General features: G+C 39.0%; 1 protein-coding gene across 3 annotated transcripts in view; it reads left to right on the top strand.

Annotated features, from left to right (window-relative positions):
• The window catches only part of phactr2 (phosphatase and actin regulator 2), a 66,198-nt gene that overhangs the window by 6,944 nt on the left and 40,242 nt on the right, over positions 1-19,012 (top strand). Inside the window, exon 1 of one of the 3 annotated variants that reach the window (XM_053621833.1) lies at positions 7,928-7,991. The exons of the other annotated variants lie outside the window; for them this stretch is intronic. Coding sequence (XP_053477808.1) covers positions 7,979-7,991 — 13 coding nt within the window. The 5' untranslated portion in view covers positions 7,928-7,978. Of the gene's footprint in view, positions 1-7,927; positions 7,992-19,012 lie in introns of those variants that run through there. 3 annotated transcript variants of the gene reach the window in all.

Below are 19,012 nucleotides of genomic sequence, written 5' to 3'. Positions count from 1 at the left end.
ATGGACACGAGTACAATATTATATCTAGAAAAAAAAGACAAGATAGTCTCATTTCAATTTTATCCTGTTCTATTCTTGTGATCGTCCAATTGTGTAGTGTAGAATGTACATGTATATGGCCAAAAGTTTGTGGACACCTGATTGTCATACCCATATGTGCTTTTTGAGCATCCTATTCCAGATTTATTATTATAAGTTATAATAACTTCCATTCACTCTTCTGGGGAGACATTACACTAGATTCTGGAGCACTGCTTTGGGGATTTGTCCATTCAGCCACAAGAGCATTAGTGATGTCAGGTGAAGAGGCTTTGAGGCAGTTGGTGTTCCAGTTCATCCAACACAAAGGTGTTTACTGGGGTTGAGGTCAGGGCTCTGTTCAGGCTTCTCAAGTTCTTCCACTCCAACCTTGATAAACCTTCAACCTGACAGACCTTCGTAATGCTGGAAAATGTTTGGGCCCATTAGTTTCAGGCTGTTAAATGCCAGAATGTCTCCCTACCTCAGACGGATTGAGAATGCAGTTGCGTCTTTATACAGCATTAGGGCTTTCCCATCAGAACGAGTAAGTAATATTTCAGAAACACCTTATATCCCTCCATCACCATCGGCACCACTGATGGTAGATCCAACATATATGGCATAACTCTATAAACACTCAGCATCTTCTCATCTGAGATGTCATCCTCATTCAAATTCACAGGCATGGGTGAATGTGGCAGCCAGAAATCCTCCACAGCTGAAAAAAAGGCACTTGCTATTGTCAAGTTTGTTAAATTCAACCTCAAACACTATTGGCTGTCGTGTAAACCAGTCAAGCACTTCAACACGCCATCACTATAAAAGGCAATAAGGAATCAAATCAGAGCTCACAAGCCATTTCACATACATTCATATACATTTGTTCCCAAGAAAGTACTAAAGCCTAAAAGAGAGGGACTAACCAGCAAGTGAACAGGTTACACACTTAGGGAGAAAGATTATTACTTTAGAACCCTGACGTGTTTTTTGGTTTATCCCTCTGAATGACACCTTAAAGGTTATATGTAGAACCCTACAAAATTGCTTATTGGCAATTATTTGTAATTTGCCTTTTTTAAAAGTGCGTGCATGAGTTTTCGTGAACTCATCCATCACTCCCTATCTAATCAGGTCACAATCTAAACTCTCTTACTAGAAAAAAAAATTACATCTAGCACTTTTAAGGTTTATTCAGTTTGTCCCTCTGGGGGAACCGTACAATAGAGTGTTTTCTTGTCAGAGAGAGTACCAAGTAGAACTATTTCCAAGTAGTTAATTATTTAAGGAAAACACGCAGAACCCTTTTTTCTAAGAGTGTATTGCTTTTGTTAATGTAGGCCCTTAGTAATTCCTTTTCCTCTGAGACGAGGCACACAACCGATACTTAAAAATGTCTGGAACATCACCCACTGTCTCACTGTACCTTTTATTATTATTTTTTTCGTGTGTTAACCTGCAGTAACATTTGTATTATATAACCACACGGACAAATGTTTATATTTCTGTACTTCATTTAATACTTTCTCCAAGGCACAGTGCTGATGTCTGGACTAAGACAAAACATCTCTACTGAATAAAAGATTCTGAAAGAAACATGGATTTGGTATAGAAACATCACAAGAGCCAAAACATTTAAAAACAGGCATAACAAAATGGAAAGGCCAACTACCTTGTGTTGGCCTGTGGGGGTGGTGAGGCACTACTGCAGAATATTCGAACCTCTTCATCTCTTTCTGAACCAGAGTACATCTTAAAGTGTGCCTACTGAATCTGTGAGACATCAGCCGTGGGTGTTCTCGGCATAGGCTTAAAGGCCACATGTATTAGCGGGGCGATCATGCCTTTCAGCTGTGATTACTCCACATCTCTCCTTCAAAACAGAGCGAATGACATTTGATATTGTTTGATATTGTGTTTGATATAAAAGCGATTTTGAAGTAGATGGAAAGAATCTCAAAAGCTTAAAGGAGTCTTTCTTCATGTGATATTTTATGTTATGCTTGGAATCTAATAGTGATTAATGCGTCTTTGGTACCTTGCTTCATAAACAGCTGGATGTTACAAAAGATTACATATTATTCATGAATTGGATATAATATATGTTTTATATATATACAGTGGGGGAAATAAGTATTGAACGTGTCAGTAAATAAATTTCCAACTTTGGTATTAACTCAAGAAATCCACACATATAAAGAAATCCAAACATTAAAGTCCATAAATGAAGTTGTGTGTAATAAAGTGGAATGACACAGGAAAAAAGTACTGAACACAGTAAGTGGAATTAATTTAATACTTAGTGGAGAAGCCTTTGTTTGTAGTGATAGCTTCAAGATGCTTCCTGTATGAAGAAATTAATCGGCCGCAGTATTTGGGTGTGATTTTGGCCCATTCTTATAAACATATCGTCTTTAAATCTTGTGCAATTGGATTCAAGTCACGGGATTGACTGGGCCATTCTAACACCTTGATTTTTTTTTTGTCTGAAACCAATTGATAGTTTCCTTTGCCGTATGCTTTGGTCCGTTGTCCTGCTGGAAGGTCCACTCATGTCTCATCTTCATCGTCCTGGTGGATGGCAGCAGATTCTTCTCAAGAATCTCCCAGTAAAGGGCTCCATTCATCGTTCCTTTAATCATATATGAAGTCTGCCAGTACCTTGTGATGAACACAGCCCCCCACCATGATGCTTCCACCTCCAAACTTCACTGTTGGTATAGTGTTTTTAGAGTGATGTGCAGTGCCATTTCTTCTCCAAACATGGTGTGTAGTATGACAGCCAAAAAGTTACATTTTTCTCTCGTCTGACCAGACTACACTCTCCCAGTATTTCACAGGCTTGTCCAAATGAGTTATAGCAAAATTTAAACGAGCTTTGACATGCTTTTTCTTTAGTAATGGAGTCTTGCGTGGTGAACATGAGCAGTGGAGTGCATTGCCTATTGTTTTCTCTGTGACGATGGCACCTGCTGCCTTCAAGTGTTTCTGGAGCTCTTTCCGAGTGGGTCTTGGCTCTTGGTCTAGTCCTCTGACTCCCTGGTCAGAAATACTGCGAGGAGCTCCTGTGCGTGGCCAATTGATGATGGAGTGATGTTGCTTCCACTTGCGGATAATGGCCCCAATGGTGCATACTGGAGGATTCAGAAGTTTTGAAATACATCTGTATCCGATTCCATCAATACATTTTGCAACAATAAGTTTCCAAAGGTCTTGGGAGAGCTCTTTACCTATCATGAGATGTTTCCTGTGTGACTCCTTGGTAGCAAAAAGCCTTTTTATAGACCATCAGTTTAGTAACCCAGCTGATATTAATTTGCACAGATATGGGGTATAATTACTTTCTAACTACTTACGGATTTTAGCTGGTTCCTTGCCTTACCTTGCCTTGGAGAACTGCTTATTCTGTGTGTCCATGCTTTTTTCCTGTGTTATTCCCCTTTATTACACATAACTTTATTTATGGTTTTAATGTTGTGAATTCTTTATTTTTCCAGATTTCTTAATACTGATGTCTGGTGAAAATTTCATGTGAATAGCCTCATTGGAAATATATTTGAATATATTTGATGTGTGTGTGTGTGTGTGTATGTATGTATGTATGTATATATATATATATATATATACACACACACATAACAGCTGAGACATTAGGAACGAACCAATTACATAACAGGGGTGGAGACAGGACAGAAATCAAAACAAAACACACGTGTCAAAAGTAAATGCAGTAATGACAACCCAGAAGCGTGCACTGTCGCTGGGGAAATCCGTGACATTACCATGTTTGGTATTTAGAGGAAACTCAGCATGAAGCCAAGTAGAGCATTACAGACTCGAAAGACTTTTAAAAAAATAGAAAAAAATAGAAATCATTAATGCAGGTGCCTATTTGCCTTTAAGTGTGTGTATGTGTGTGTGTGTGTGTGTGTGTGTGTGTGTGTAATAGCTTTCCTCACATCATTCTTATTGTGATAGATATTAAATATCAGCCATCCCATCTAATATCATCACTAGCCATCCCTTGTATTCAGTCCTGCAATATAATTGTAATTATATTGGTACTACACTAGGTCAGCGTCTTGCCTAACGAGCCAAATGAGCCATGTGCTACTCTAATCACCTATTATAATAGCAGCGAATGTGCATGGAGGAGTAGCGTGACATATTTTCCGAATAATTCCACATTTCTTGCATTACTTTGGGCCTTGATAATGAGCACTCAGCCAAATTTTCATTAGATTTCTGAAACAATATTGTTTGGCCTTTGAGGCATTTTCAAATGGAGGACTTCTTGGATGCTCAAACATCCCATGACAAATCTGCCTACCGCATATTCAGTCAGAAGTTTATCCACAATGTCCTGATACAGATCTAGAGTCGGTGAGGGGAGATAATACTAACATAGTCCATGGGGCCTTTTGAGTAAAGCAAAATCCTCCAGCATCACGTCTCTCCCCTTGTGATGCCACACAGTGAGTTTTTTTTATATTACCATCTTTATTATTTGTCTCTGTTTATGTCCTGTGACCACAGAACTCTTCAGAAACAGGTGGTTACCAATCTCGAATTGGTAATCAAAGAATCAAAGAAAAACCTTTTATGTGGTACGCCTTTCCTTTTATGGAAGGAGTCTCCAATGTCAGCATTTTGTAACAGCGAAAGGTAAAGCTGGATTTTTAAAAATGTTTTCCAACACAGGAACGTCTTCAGAATGGAGGGCTTAGGGGTTTCTCATGACATGCTGCATTTATCTCACTTCAAGAAAATAGACTGGTGAGAGAACAGCTGTTTACTGCTGCTCTAACATGCGATAACAGGAAATAACTTGTTTGGATGTTCCACAACATTAAACATACCTATAAACAGATTAAAAGTGTGATGTAAGGTAGTTATGGTAAATTGTGACAACGTGGTGTAAGAGGAGTAAAATATTTTTGGATGTTCTGTTTTTAACTTTGGGACATCAGCAACTCCCTTCATATTGGGCTGCATTACCCCTCCCCAGTGTTGCTTATTTTCCTGTAAGAGCATGCCCATCATATTTTATTCCATACTTAGCATGCTAAAGGAGTTATTCTTGGAAACTTCTCTGAAAAGAAAGCACTATGTGTTAAGAGTTCCCCAGAGGAATAACTAATCTCTCCCAGAGAATTAACCAGAGGAATAAGTAATCTCTCCCAGAGAATTAACCAGAGGAATAAGTAATCTCTCCCAGAGAATTAACCAGAGGAATAACTAATCTCTCCAGAGAATTAACCAGAGGAATAACTAATCTCTCCCCCAGAGAATTAACCAGAGGAATAAGTAATATCTAATATACTTAGATTTTTTTGCAAGCAAGGTTTCAGAGGTGCCAATATTTGTGAGAATATTTTCTAGATTAAAAAATTCTTTTTTTCTAGATTAAAATTTTTTATTTAAGGCTGAATATCTTCCAGAATTTAGTTTGATGACCTTTATCTCATGTACCCAAAATTCCAAGACGTGCCAGTGACAGTGTTGGGTTTCATCCACCAGTTTATATTTTATACAACTTCTCAATTTGTGCATAAAGGTTATAAATGTGAGTACACAGTGAAAGCTTGCATCATACCTTCGGGATTTCGGGTTTGAATCCTGCCGTGTCCTGTGTGTGCATAGCCTGCATGTTCTCCCCGTGTTTCTGGGGTTTCTTTTGGGTACTCCGGTTTCCTCCTCCAGTAAAAAGACATGTGTTGATGCAAAGAAATGACTGGCATTTTCCAAATGGTCTGTAGTCTGTGAGTGTGTGTGCGATTGTGCCCTGTGATGGGTTGGCACCCCATGTAGAGTGTCCCCCACCCAGTGCCCCGAGTTCTCTGGGATAGGCTCAAGGCTTCTCCGCGACCTGGATAAGCAGTATGGAAAAAGGATGGATGATTATAAATGGACATATTAGAAATAAAAATAAAAACACATCAATATTGCTATAAAAAAGGTTTTCACCCTCGGGTGGTCAAATTATTGATGACAGTTAATGTTTGTTCCAGTCTCACTGTGTGTGTGGTTATATCCTTTTGTTGCTTCTCCTCAGCATATTCACTTTTCAGTAGCTTATGGAAAAACACAATTTGCAGGATGTTATTTTTTATTTTTATAAATTTGCTTTCAAACTATTTAAAATAGAGCCCTATTATAAAGGCTTTTAAAGGCTTGTTTTTTTCTCTATTCTAATCTTACTCTGCTATGTTATTGTCTCTCAGCACTTGTTGATGCAGTTAAAAAAGTAGCCTTGCTTAGTTAAAAAGTCTCAGTGTGGACCGCTAATATCCGGCAGAGTAACACAGAAGATCATCAGGATGTAAATTATCTTGAAATGAGATCTTAATGCTGTCTCAACAACAAGGGGACACTTAATGAATGGCTCTCGGAAATGGACTTTGTACTTTGACATCAACGTTTACGAAACTGTTAGTTCAGAGGAAGTTGATGTAGAGGATTATTAGCCCCAAGCTAAGCATTAAAACCCTCAAGCACAGGATTAGTGAATTTTACACTGGTCTACAAATAGCCACATGTTCTTAATGTCTTTACACAATGCTTTTTGTGTCCCTGATAATTGGAGTGGCGTAATGCTGCTTATTTCATTCCTGGCAAGATTTGCATAGAAAGAATCGTTTAGCATCTAATCAAATCAGGTAAGAAATGCAAGCCACATGCTAATAAGAAGGGCCCAGTTTTCACTTTCACTTTCTTTAATTCTTTAGCCCTAAGCTCAAGTATCAGTGTAATGCTTACGTTTTAAGAAGTACAGCCAGCTATTGAATAAAACAGCACTTGTGATGGAAAAAGCATGTTGTTTGATGTGAAGGATATAAATTGTTGCCATCTCACAGCTCCAAGGGCCCTGGTTCGATCCTGAGCTCGGGTTACTGTATGTGTGGAGTTTCTCATGTTCTCCCCATGTCCACATGAGTTTCTTCTGAGTTCTCCGGTTTCCTCGCACCTTCCAAAAGCATGTCAGTAGGTGGATTGGCTATGTAAATGTGTGTATGCATTGTGCACTGCGTTCCATTCAGGGTGTAATCCAGCATCACTCCCAGTGTTCCCATCCAGCATGACTCAGATCAAGACAAAGCGGTTACTAAAGATGAATGAAAGAATGAATTTACTAATAAACACGAATCTGGATAGAACAAGTACATACAGTTGAACTTTTTACAAATATAGCTCCATACACACAAGATTGCCCCCGCAAAACAGATACAGAACTTGCTTCAGCCTTAGTTTAATCACAAAACCAAATGCTAAAATACTTGGCTCATATGACTGCCAAGCCTCTAGGGGTAAGCTGTGAAAGCTCCCTTTTGCTCCCATCCAACCAGAGACGAATATCACCAGCGAAAATTTATGCTTTTTTTGGCCAGTGTTTGGTGTCACGTCCCACTGCTGAAAATAGACTGAAAATAGTGAGAGACTCGCAAGTGCCCACAATGAGTCCTTAAATGAGGTCCTCGATCCTTTTAGCCAGGAAGTCCAAGACCTGTCACGGCAGCACCTATTTAAAAATCTGCCGTTGTGTGTTGCATAACGGACTTGTGGAAAAGACAATCTCAGAATGAATGGACAAGAGAGTCCTGTAATTTAACTGGACACTGCTGTTTTACCATCACCCCCAACCTGCCTCGTTCTGTCTCATGGCCTTGGGCTGAATCTGAAAGCCCCAGTGGATTGGGAGGACCCACTTGATGGGCTTGTCCTGGCTCAATCCGTTTGCTCTAATGGACGTAATGGCTGTTTGTCGTCGTCAGTGTTCTTCCTGCTGCGCTCTACTGCAGTGAGGAATGCTGTGCGAGCGGTGCGGGAGGGGCTGACAGTGGTGAGGGGAAGGGGAGAGAGCGAGAGAAAGAGAGAGAGAGAGAGAGAGAGAGAGAGACGAGAGTGAGTGAAGAAACAGAGCAGCCACTCACTGAAGCAATCGGTTTCTCTCCTTCCAGACATGGAGCATGCCTGTGAGTGCTTAATTTCATTCTCCAGCTGTGCATGTGGATACGTGTGTGTGTGCGTACGTGTGTGTGTGTATGTGTGTGTTTGTACATGTCTGAATATACCCGGGAGGTGTAGTTAATAAAGTTTGGTACTCTAATAAGTTAAAATACAGGTCAGGAACAGTACCAGGATCTAATCTGATATTACTCTGTGCTGAATCCTACAGTGGTCTGGGATTGTTTGATTTTCAACTGACATGCTGAAAATCACGCTAGCATAATGTTCAATCACTGAATAAACACAGCGAGGAAAAGCAACAATATTGGATATTAGAGTCTGGTCATATTTGGTCATATGATGTGATCGGGGGGTGGGGGGGGGGGTTGCCGTACTTCTTTTCATGTCACAAGCCTATTATGTCTTTACTGTATCTGTAGCTTAGTCAAACTATAGAATCACCACACAATTAATGTGAGCATTGAGGGAAGTCCATATACAAATGTTTCCTAAAATATAACATGTTTCCTTTTTGTATTCACTGAACCTAATGACTGCACACATGCATGCAAACTGGTATCTGTGTGTTTGTGTATAGCTGTGCTGATTGGCTTGATCATTGGGCTATAACATAAGCATTTGTCCTTCACTCCATGATGAACTGATGGACTGGGTAAGCATGTTAAGAGTCTCTGTCTGATATATTTGCAACTCAAATACAATGATTTGCAAAAATCCTGAAAAGGATTTTTCAGTATTTGCATAACCATCATTGGGACAGCCTGTCTCAATACAGCATCCCGGTCAAGTCTACAATTCCAGCTTTGTTTTTTTGGAGACCTATAAAACACAACGAGGACCATAATCCAATAAATGACCTGTGATCGAGTCAAGTGTGGAGTCTTATAGCTTTGATTGTGAACGTGATGGATACTGAAGAGAACCACTTTCAAATGCTTTGCAGAACGAGATTTGAAATTGACATTTAGATAAAGTTGAGACACGGGTGTGTTATTGTTCACAGTCCAGCTTTTCCACCTAGCTCGCTCACATTTTCGCAGCTCTTAAAACACCTGGGCTTTATAATGATTGTTCTACAGCCTCTTATTATCTGAATCAGTTGTGCTGGGAAGAGAATACATGTGTAAGCTGCTTGGGGTCCTCAAAGGCATAAATGCAATCCTCTGCTTTACTTGATGGCCACTCAATTTTTTCCAAATTTACTTTATACAAGGTTTGTGTGAATGCTTTAGGAATGATACTAGTTGTACACCCTGTAATTTAAGTTCAGACAGCACTCTAGGGATGGGCCAGGTTTCTGATCCATGTATTCAAAATACATATTTGAAATACAAAATATTATGGTCAGGATGGAATAAGAAATAAGAATGATGTGATGATAGCATATAAATTGACACGTTATATTGTAGATTGTAGTCCATTTTAAAGCAGACACTCACACCAAAGCTCTCCTACAACACCAAATATTAATGAAAGTCTAATGAATGTTTATCACATTCTGTTAGGAAACCGTGATACCTGAACTCATCAGGGAAAATAGCAATGATGCAAGACTATTGTGACTGCATGTTTATTAAGTGTATAAATTATTTCACATGACCATGTCCTTTATAAGCAAACTGATCCTTAAGAAATTTGTATGTGACTAGATGTTATTTGATTTTATACATATGAAGTCATGAGACAAGGTCTGGACAGTAACCCTGCTCCTAGACATTACTTTAACCTTTGCACAAATTGAGTTGTATGATTGCTATGAATTTTGAAGTGTGAGACCATATTGTTCAATCAGCAATGGTTTTCACTAGCTGGTGTGCTGGATGTTAGCTAGCCCTCAAGACTGCTATGATCTTGTAGCTGTGTTAACCTCTCACCTATATGTCGGGGGAAATGGCAGCAAGTTAGCACATGTGATACAGCAGTACTTATAAACCAAATATAAAGCAAAGAGCCAGTATAAGTGACCCTCTTGAGATTCACCACTAGTGTGATTGCTGAAAGATTATCCATCAGAACATTACTACTGATCATCGTGTTCACTTTAAAGTGTATTTCCGTATTTTCCAAATACAAAGTACTGTGCTTTATTTATTTGTTTGTTTATTACCCTAGTTTCTCCCATTTTGGTCATTTGCTAATTTCCACCTATTAGCTAGCTCATCACATGGGAGCTACCAACCAGGGACTGTGAAAGCTAGCACCTACTTCCTCCTAGACATGTGAAGCCACCTCATAGTTTCAAACTGCTGGTCATGCTGCACCACAGGTCAGCTTAACACCCTCAGAGGACAGTGCGAACTGCCCTGTTCACATACATGAGCTTACAGTTAGCCATGATTGGCTAGTGTTGCCAGTAGCGATTGAAAGGGGAGAGACAGTATTACCATCCGTCTCACCCAGAGAGCACGATTTTTCTCTCCGTGACTCCTAGCCACAAATGGCTGTGGCATTGTCAGGAATCAAACTCACAATCTTTTATTTCACTTTTATATTATATTAAGTTAACAATAACAGCATTTGGAAAAATGCCCTTCTTCAGAAGTACATTATTGAAAAAACATATCCTCATACTAGTACAAATAGGCCAAGGTACAAAAATACCCTCATGATATACCCCTGTTAGAGAGGAGTAAGATTGGAAGTTAGTACAGCCGGTAGAATGGCGTACAAGTCAAGTGAATGTTTTTCTTTCTTGGTATATATTTAGTGCTCACATAAGTGTTGAGTGAAGAGGTGGGCTCTGTGTCTTTGCTTGAAGACAGCCAGTGACTCAACTCTTCAGGCCGACAGGTGAAGTTCACTCCACCACCTTGTTGCCAGTACTGAGAATAGTCTTTAGAGATGGTGGGTCAAGTCATGCTTGAGGGTTGAAGGGAATGTCGTATAGTGCGGGTTTCATTAGTGTTGTAGGTGGAGACTGGTCCATTTTTGACTTCACAGACAGCCATCGGTGTTTTAAATCTGATGCCAGTACCTACAGGAAGCCAGCCAGAGGTGAACCTGGATTATACCGTGGCCCTAGACAGAATAAATGCATGAAGCCCTTCTGAGGGATTTATGTTGTTATTCATATTACCCAGAGATATTGTTGTGGCCCTTTACTTCTGTAGAGAGGAATTGCAGTAGACACATGTTTTGAAGACTTCATTTCTTTATTGAAAACAATTGTAAGAATGTAGAAAAACGAATAAAGAAAGGAGCTACCCTACAATTGCTGAACACGGTCTCAAAACTGTCCCTTCCCCCTGTAACAGGTCTCCCCGGCACCCCTGTCTGCTGCCTGTATAAAATACATAGGCATGATAGGTCAAGCCCATGCCATCACATCATTATGGGAAAACATCAAATGTTACATAAGCACATATAAATATAAACATTTTAACAAGATATTTCATAGGCTCCTACAGATATAATTATACAATGTACTTTTGTAAAAAAAATTTACAATGTTAAAATTACAGTTTTACAATGTCAAAACATATGTAACAGAACATGAAATGTTTATTTTTTACAGCTTCATGGTGTGTTTTACAAATAGGAACTCAATCCTCAGTGAAGAAACAAAATATCCATCTTCAACTAATAACTAGTATTAACTTACGCATTTTCTAACGTTAAGTATTGATTCGCGGGAGTAAGAGACACAGTACCGGTACTTGCCAAGTGGTGCCGCCGGTGTTGTGCACATCATTCCTGGTTCCTATTTCATGTCAGCCCACATTAAGAACTGCTAACACTACTCAAAACATTCTAACCCTAGCTAACTAAAACTGAAATTGGACAACTAGCTGTAACTGTTTGTCTTTAATTATTCTTAATTTATTCGTTATTATCTCCATCACTTACAGTTATGCTTCTGACTTCCAGATAGTTTCATATTCATTTTCAGGAATTAAAGCTTGCGCGACTCAAGTGTGAAGGCATGGCACAGGAGCATAAATGAATCCTGAAACGAGACAGCACCCTAAAAAGGGGCCTGAGGTGTTGCTGAGGTGTTGCTGCACATTATTTTAAGATGAAACTGTCTGATTATTTAAATGATCAGCCTTTGGGGTCCTCTCAGTATGCAGGGCCCCAGGCAATTGCCTGCCTTGTAGATATGCCTTTGAAGACAGCAATGAGGTGACGTGAGAGAAACTTGTTAGATTGAAACTAAGGCATGGAGCTGCAAGAGTTGGATGGCATGCGGGAGAAGTAGTAGTCCAATCTCAAAATGACAAGGGATTTATCAAACACCCGAGTGGCCACTGTGGGAAGGAACAGCCAGAGCCTGCTGAAAGGCTTCATGCATTGCCAGTGTGATCCCAGTGTTTCCAGGGAGATGATAATATCTTGAAGTGGGGATGTATCTTCAGGTATATACAGCAGCTCAGTGTTGTTGGAATTAACTTTAAGAAATTAAATGCCATCCATAACAAGATGACTGCCAGAGACATTTACATGTATGGCACATGGCAGACGCCCTTATACAGAGTGACTTACATTTATCTCATGTATACATCTGAGCCGTTAAGGGTTAAGGGCCTTGCTCAAGGGCCCAACAGTGGCTTGGCAGTGCTGGGGTTTGAAGTCATGACCTTCCAATCTGTAGTGCAATGTCTTAACCACTGAGCTACCACTGCCTAGAGAGATGCAGAGAACTGAGCTGAAACATGAGAATCTGAGAGAGGAAAAGAAAAAATGAGTTGCATGTTATCCGCCTAATTGTGGCAAGAGAAGAAGAAGATGTGTGGCTATTACCTCACTGAGAGAGTGGATATAGAGGGAAAATGGAAGAGGACAAACAATGAAGCCTTGTGGGACTTCGTGGAGCATGATATTTTGCATTATGTGATCTGAGATGATTTTCTGCTCACCAAGCTTGTTAAGATTGGTTATCAGAGTTATCATAGCTCGAACTACAGTAGTTTGGCCATTCTCCTCTCAGCTTTCTTATAAAAAAGTGATTTCCACTTGTGGAACTGCTGCTCGCTGATGTTTTTTTTTTGTGTTTCACACTATTCTGTGTAAATGCATGAAAATCCCAGGAGATCAGCAGTTTCTGAAATACTCGAAACCGTCTGACACCAACAACCCTGCAACAGTCAAAGATTCTAAAATAAAAATTTTTCCCCATTCTTGTGTTGAACATGAACTCTTGTGCTGTATCGGCATGATTTTATGCATTGTGCTGCTGTCACGTGTTTGGCTAATCAGGTAATTGCATGAATGTGCAGGTGTACGGGTGTTCCTAATAAAGTGGATTATGCACTGTATGCTTATGCAGCTGTAATCAGCTGTGCATGTTGATTTATCATTTGGACTGACTAACTGTGGATTTTTGTCGGAAGTGGTCTGTTTGTTACATACTATAAAACGTGTGGTTTTGCCATTTATGACTCATTAGGCGTGCATATTGGATATCATCAGTGCATTATGTGTGTTATGATGTTGCATTGTATGTTAAAAACAAAAACAAAACAGTGATCTAAAACTACTTCATGTTATGACATAGTTGGGCTTGTGGTCTTGCGGTTCCTGGAAGTAATTTCTGCTCTTCCTGTGTAATAGCAATTAAACTGATCTTAGAAAACAAGATTTGTATCCTATAGTAGTTACTCCGCAAACACAACACATACACTACTATTTCAGCTGCAGGATCAATAAACAATGGCAGAGAAGGGGATGTGATCGTGTGCTGTGGTAAAATCCTTGGCTATAAAGTTGATGCATATTCTTGGCAGATAAAGAACACCCCATCGTTGGAAACCATTTCTGCAGTGTGTTATGGGCAATGCAATGGTGGCTCACTGGTAAATCTTCTGACCTAGTAATTGAAAGGTTGCAAGCTTGAATCCTGGGAGTACTATACCTCTATTTTATCCTGTCTCAGTTGTCACTTTGAATGAAACCATCTGAAAACAACATGGGAAATCAATGGCTTTATCCTTGCCAGGGTTGTGGTGAGTAAGGAGCCTATGCAGGGAAGACTAGGTGTGAGGCTGGAATACAATCTAGATGGGGAAGCCAGTCCATTGCTGGGCACCATGCACATTCACACCTAGGGGTATTTTATATTAGCCAATAAACAAGAGAGCACAGAGGAAACCCATGTAGATATGAACATGATGATGAACATGAGAAACTCCACATTGACAGATACCTGAGCTCAGGATCAAGACAAAATCACCACCATTCATAAATTTATTCATTATCAGTAACTGGTTTATCATGGTCAGGGTTGCAGTAGATCTCAGGGACACTGCATTTGAGACAGGAGTATACCCTTGATGGGACGCCAGTCTATTACAGTGCTTTACCAATTCACCTACTGATAGGATTTTTAGAAGGAGGAGGAAACCAGAGAACCCAAAGAATAATGACACGGACACTGGAGAACATGCAAACCTTCACAGAGACAGTAACCTGGGGATCCTGGAGCTGTGAGGCAGCAATGCTATCCACTGTGCCACCATACCATCCAAAAATGTGAATGTAGCTATATTCCAGAGCAGAACAAAGATTTTCAAGGGTATCTTTTAGAACAGGTCTGTGACATTTCACAAACAAGCCTCAGATCACACAATATTTCAATTCTCTCTACTCATGGACTCACTGACTCTAAAAGAGGATGCTTCATGTTCTGTTCTGTTTTATTCTCACTGTGTAGGAGGTAAGATCCCCTTTTTCTAGGTCTGTTGTGGGAAATCTCCAGAAAATTATTGGCATCATTAGCCTTTGTTTCCCCACACTCTGAAACCTAATACCTAATCTCCACTCTCCCTGTGATGTGCTATTATTAAATGTCCCAGATTTTCAAATAAGGAGCCATCCTGGTTTAGGAAAAAAATCACTTACAGGCAGGATAGCAGGATGTCAAATATTGATTGACGAAATCTGCCATACCCTATTGTGCCACAGTATTGGGTAGGAAGCCGAACAGCAGGAAGAGCCATAATAAAAATGTGTAACGGTTTATAAACTGTCCAATTATCCTGCGTTGTCCCTGATCAAAAGCACAGATGACACTCCAATGGTTTTTTTTTGATGAGATTGAATGCTCTCTACTTATTTCAGAATTTTGTTTGTTTGTTTGTTTGTTTGTTTTTTGGTTCGTCACTGTACTTAAGCGTGTTGGATTTGAAAGGGAACTATTTTATATATATATATATATATATATATATATATATATATATATATATATATATATATATATATATATATATAAAATATAAGGCCCACTTAGACACCAAAGTAAATACAGTTAATTGCACAAAAGAGCACAATGCTATATAAAATTCAATACCATTAGTAGGTTTATTATCCTAGTAGGCGATGACTGCCTGAAGTGTGTGACTGACTGAAGTGGTGATGCAATACCAAGCCTGATATTTAGTCACTTTGTTTCTACTTCAACCTTGGCTTCACTAAAGCCCCATCCATACCTATATGGATATTTCTAAAAATGTAGTTTTTATCCCTCCATTTTAAAAAATCCCATCCATACAAACGGTGATTTCAAGATATTTCTGCCACACTAAAATGTAAAAACAATTTGTAAACACTACCACACCCTCCCAGTGATAGTATGTCATAAACTGTTATGTCAAATGGCTTAACAATAGTGTTAAGAGCATACATATTGAGTGGTAGAGAAGGTGAAATATAGAAGAGCACCAACCTGGCCAAAATTCTACAATAAAAAATAACAAACGTGTGGATTGATGACGAAGTGGAACTTCTACTTAAGGTTACATTTGAATGCAAAGTCAGCTGCTGGAGTGTTGGATTTGTGAGCAGTGGGGCATGTATCATATTCTGCTGCCTCCAAGTGAGTGTATAATAATAACAACATGATATCAAATAATAAATTGTCTGATGAATCTTGATTTATGCTGCAACATGCAGATGGTAGGGTCATAATTTGGTGTCAACACATGACTTCCTGGACCCAACTTGCCTTGTGTCAACAGTTCAGGCTGGTGGTGGTGGTGCAATGGTGTGGAGAATGTTTTTTTTTAGCACAATGTGGGCCCTTTAATTCCAATCAAGCTTCATTTGAATGCCACAGCTCATCATGTGCACCCCTTTATGGCCACTGTTTACTCATCTTATGTTGGCTAATTCCAGCATGATAATGTGCTATGTTACAAAGCAAATGTTGTCTCAAACTGGTCCCATTAACATGACAATGAGTCCAGTAGAGCGTCTTTGGAATGTGATAGAACGAGAGATTCGCAGCATGAATGTGCTGCTGACAAATCTGCAGCAAATGTGTGTCAACAGGGACCAGAATCTCAAAGGACTGTTTCTAACATCTTGGTGAATCCATGCCATGAGAAACGGATGCTGTTCTGAGAGCAAACAGGGGTCTGACTCAGTATTAGTATGGTCAATGTTCTTAATAAAGTCCTGTCTCCAATTAATTTCTACAGAAACAGGGAAAAATTACAGGACAATATTGTGGAAAAGCAGGCAATGAGAACTGGAAAAAGTGTTCTCAACTTTATTCAAGTGAGTATCAGTGGGCAACAGTGAAGGGTTCTCATCATGTGTTACACCACAGGTTCCCAACCCTGGTCCTGGATTACAACCTGTCCTGCACATTTAAGTGTTTTTCTTGCTACCCGAGTCAATTAACAGCTAATAAACCACCCTTTCTGGGTTGAAGTGAGTGTGTTAGAGCAGGAAAACTGCAGGACAAAAATGTACAGGACAGGGGGTTCTCCAGGACTAGGGCTGGAAACATGAGTTATTCACATCACGAGTAACTGGCCCAATAATGCAGCCAACTATTAGGTGAAGGAAGCAAACCACATTGATGCAATCTCAACATATCATTAGTATGTTTCAGCTGTATGATCGTCTTTCTACAAAGCAAGGCACCATCTATATAGTTTGAGGTATTTTATTTCTTAATTTGATGCTGCCAATTGAAACAGTTTTACTGGCAGGAATACAGGCTCATGTCAATAGGTTTCACACATGCTTGATGCTTGGAGAGTGCAGTAGTTCTTGGATTTAAAACAATTCCCTTTTTTCCCCTTCTATGCTTTCCTTGTTCCAAGTTTATCTAAATCTTTATTTTGCTCCAAATGTTTTTGTACTTGCTTTATATGTCAAGAATAAAACACATCAGGCTTTGCTGTTACAGGAATTAATATCATGTCCTGAAGACTCTCAGGACTGATGTTACAAAGTGCTGACACCAGAGTCTCCATCCATTAATGTTAAATAAATGATCATAAATTTTTCCTTGTTGAATACAAGACTCCTGTGAATGACTTGTTGCTATAGAAACAGTGTATTAGTATCAGCGTATTAATATAAACCTATCATTTATGTTACTACTGTCAGAGCCATATTATAGAATCCACATCTTCTGATTCAATAATTCAACAGTACTGTTGAAGGTATAAGTACCTTTTAACAAATTATAATGTGCACTTTCTGTTCTTGAGACTTACCTGCAATTTGCATTGTATCAATGCTGGTGTGTTGTTCTCTTTACCTTTGATACATCTACTGTATGTCTAGGTCTATTGAACATTCCGCATTATTTTCAGTAATTGATGTGACTAATCTGGTCTAGTGCAGTCTGTCAGGTGTTTTGCGTCTGATAAGCTATCCATGGTGCTCCTGCTTCATATAGTTGATCAAGCCAACACATGATGTTATGGTGTATTTTGATGACCAGTAGGTCGCTACAGGATGTTAAATCTTTTATCAGTTGTCTTGTGCATCAACTAATCAGTAACACAGCTGGTCAAGAAATAACCAATCAATACATTTTAAATTGTATATATAAATTACAGTGATTTTGTCCAATAGACTCTGCAAGGATAAATATTTGTATTTAAAAGGAATAGATCAATAACCTTTATTCCAGATCGTGTATGAGTGTTTTTTTTAATACTTGTTGCTACTGGTACTGAAATGAGTAACCTTGTTAGTAGTATTAATCTATCAAGGATGTCATGGAAATTTTTCTTCCCCATTCTGTTTACGTTTCCTCACTTTACCTAGTAGCCAAGACCATGGCACTCATGCTACTAGGCTTGCTCTTTATAATGTAGGCTAGTTTTTAAATGAAGTGCATTAGCTAGTTACATTAGTTACATTGGATTGAATAGGGTTGCAGTGGAGAAGAGTGGGTTTTATTTCACTTATTGTAGATAAAATATGTTTTATTGTTTTCATTGTGCCGGAATCCCTCATACAACCCCTTGCAAATATTATGGAATCACCACACTTAGAGAATGTTCACCCAGATTTTTTATTTTGTAGCAAATAAACAAATCACAGATATGACACAAAAGAATTTTTGCTTTTTAGCTGGACATTCTGGCTTTGTGAGACATACCTCAAACAAATTGAATTAAATTGTTTTAATTAATGGCATATTATTTAGCAAATCAGGTAGAGGAAAAAAAATATGGAATCACTCAATGTTGAGGGAAAATAAATCATGGGATAATCCACAAAAGAAAATCACAATTAGTACTTTGCTGCTCCTCCTTGGGCTTTTATGACAGCCTGAATTCTTTGAGGCATGGACTTCACTAATAAAAAACAATGTTCTACATCAAGCTGGTTCCAACTTTCTCGAATAGCGGTTGACAGATCAGCTTTGCAGGATGTAGCCGTGTCATGGACCAATATTTTAAATTTCCACCATAAATTTTCAATAGAGATCTGGACTGTTTGCTGGCCATGTCATTGAGTTGATCTGCCTTTGCTTAAGAAAAGCTTTAACACTCTTTGCTCTGTGGCAAGATGCATGATCATCCTGAAAAATGACTTCATCATCACCAAACCTATATTCTGTCAATGGAATGAGAAAAATTTCCAAAGTTTCAATATAAATATGTGCATTTACTGTTGAGGTCTCCCCTGGTCCTTTACCTGACATGCATCCCCATATCATAAATGAGTAGGGAAATTCTATTATTTTCTTCAGGCAGTCATCTTTATATGTTTCATTAGAACGTCACCAGACAAAAGGTCCAGCATCATCTCCTTGGCCAACGCAGATTCGTGATTCATC

The sequence above is a fragment of the Ictalurus furcatus genome, chromosome 3 (assembly GCF_023375685.1).
Source record: "Ictalurus furcatus strain D&B chromosome 3, Billie_1.0, whole genome shotgun sequence".
Classification (NCBI taxonomy): domain Eukaryota; kingdom Metazoa; phylum Chordata; class Actinopteri; order Siluriformes; family Ictaluridae; genus Ictalurus; species Ictalurus furcatus.
This window is presented reverse-complemented; position numbering and strand designations above follow the sequence as displayed.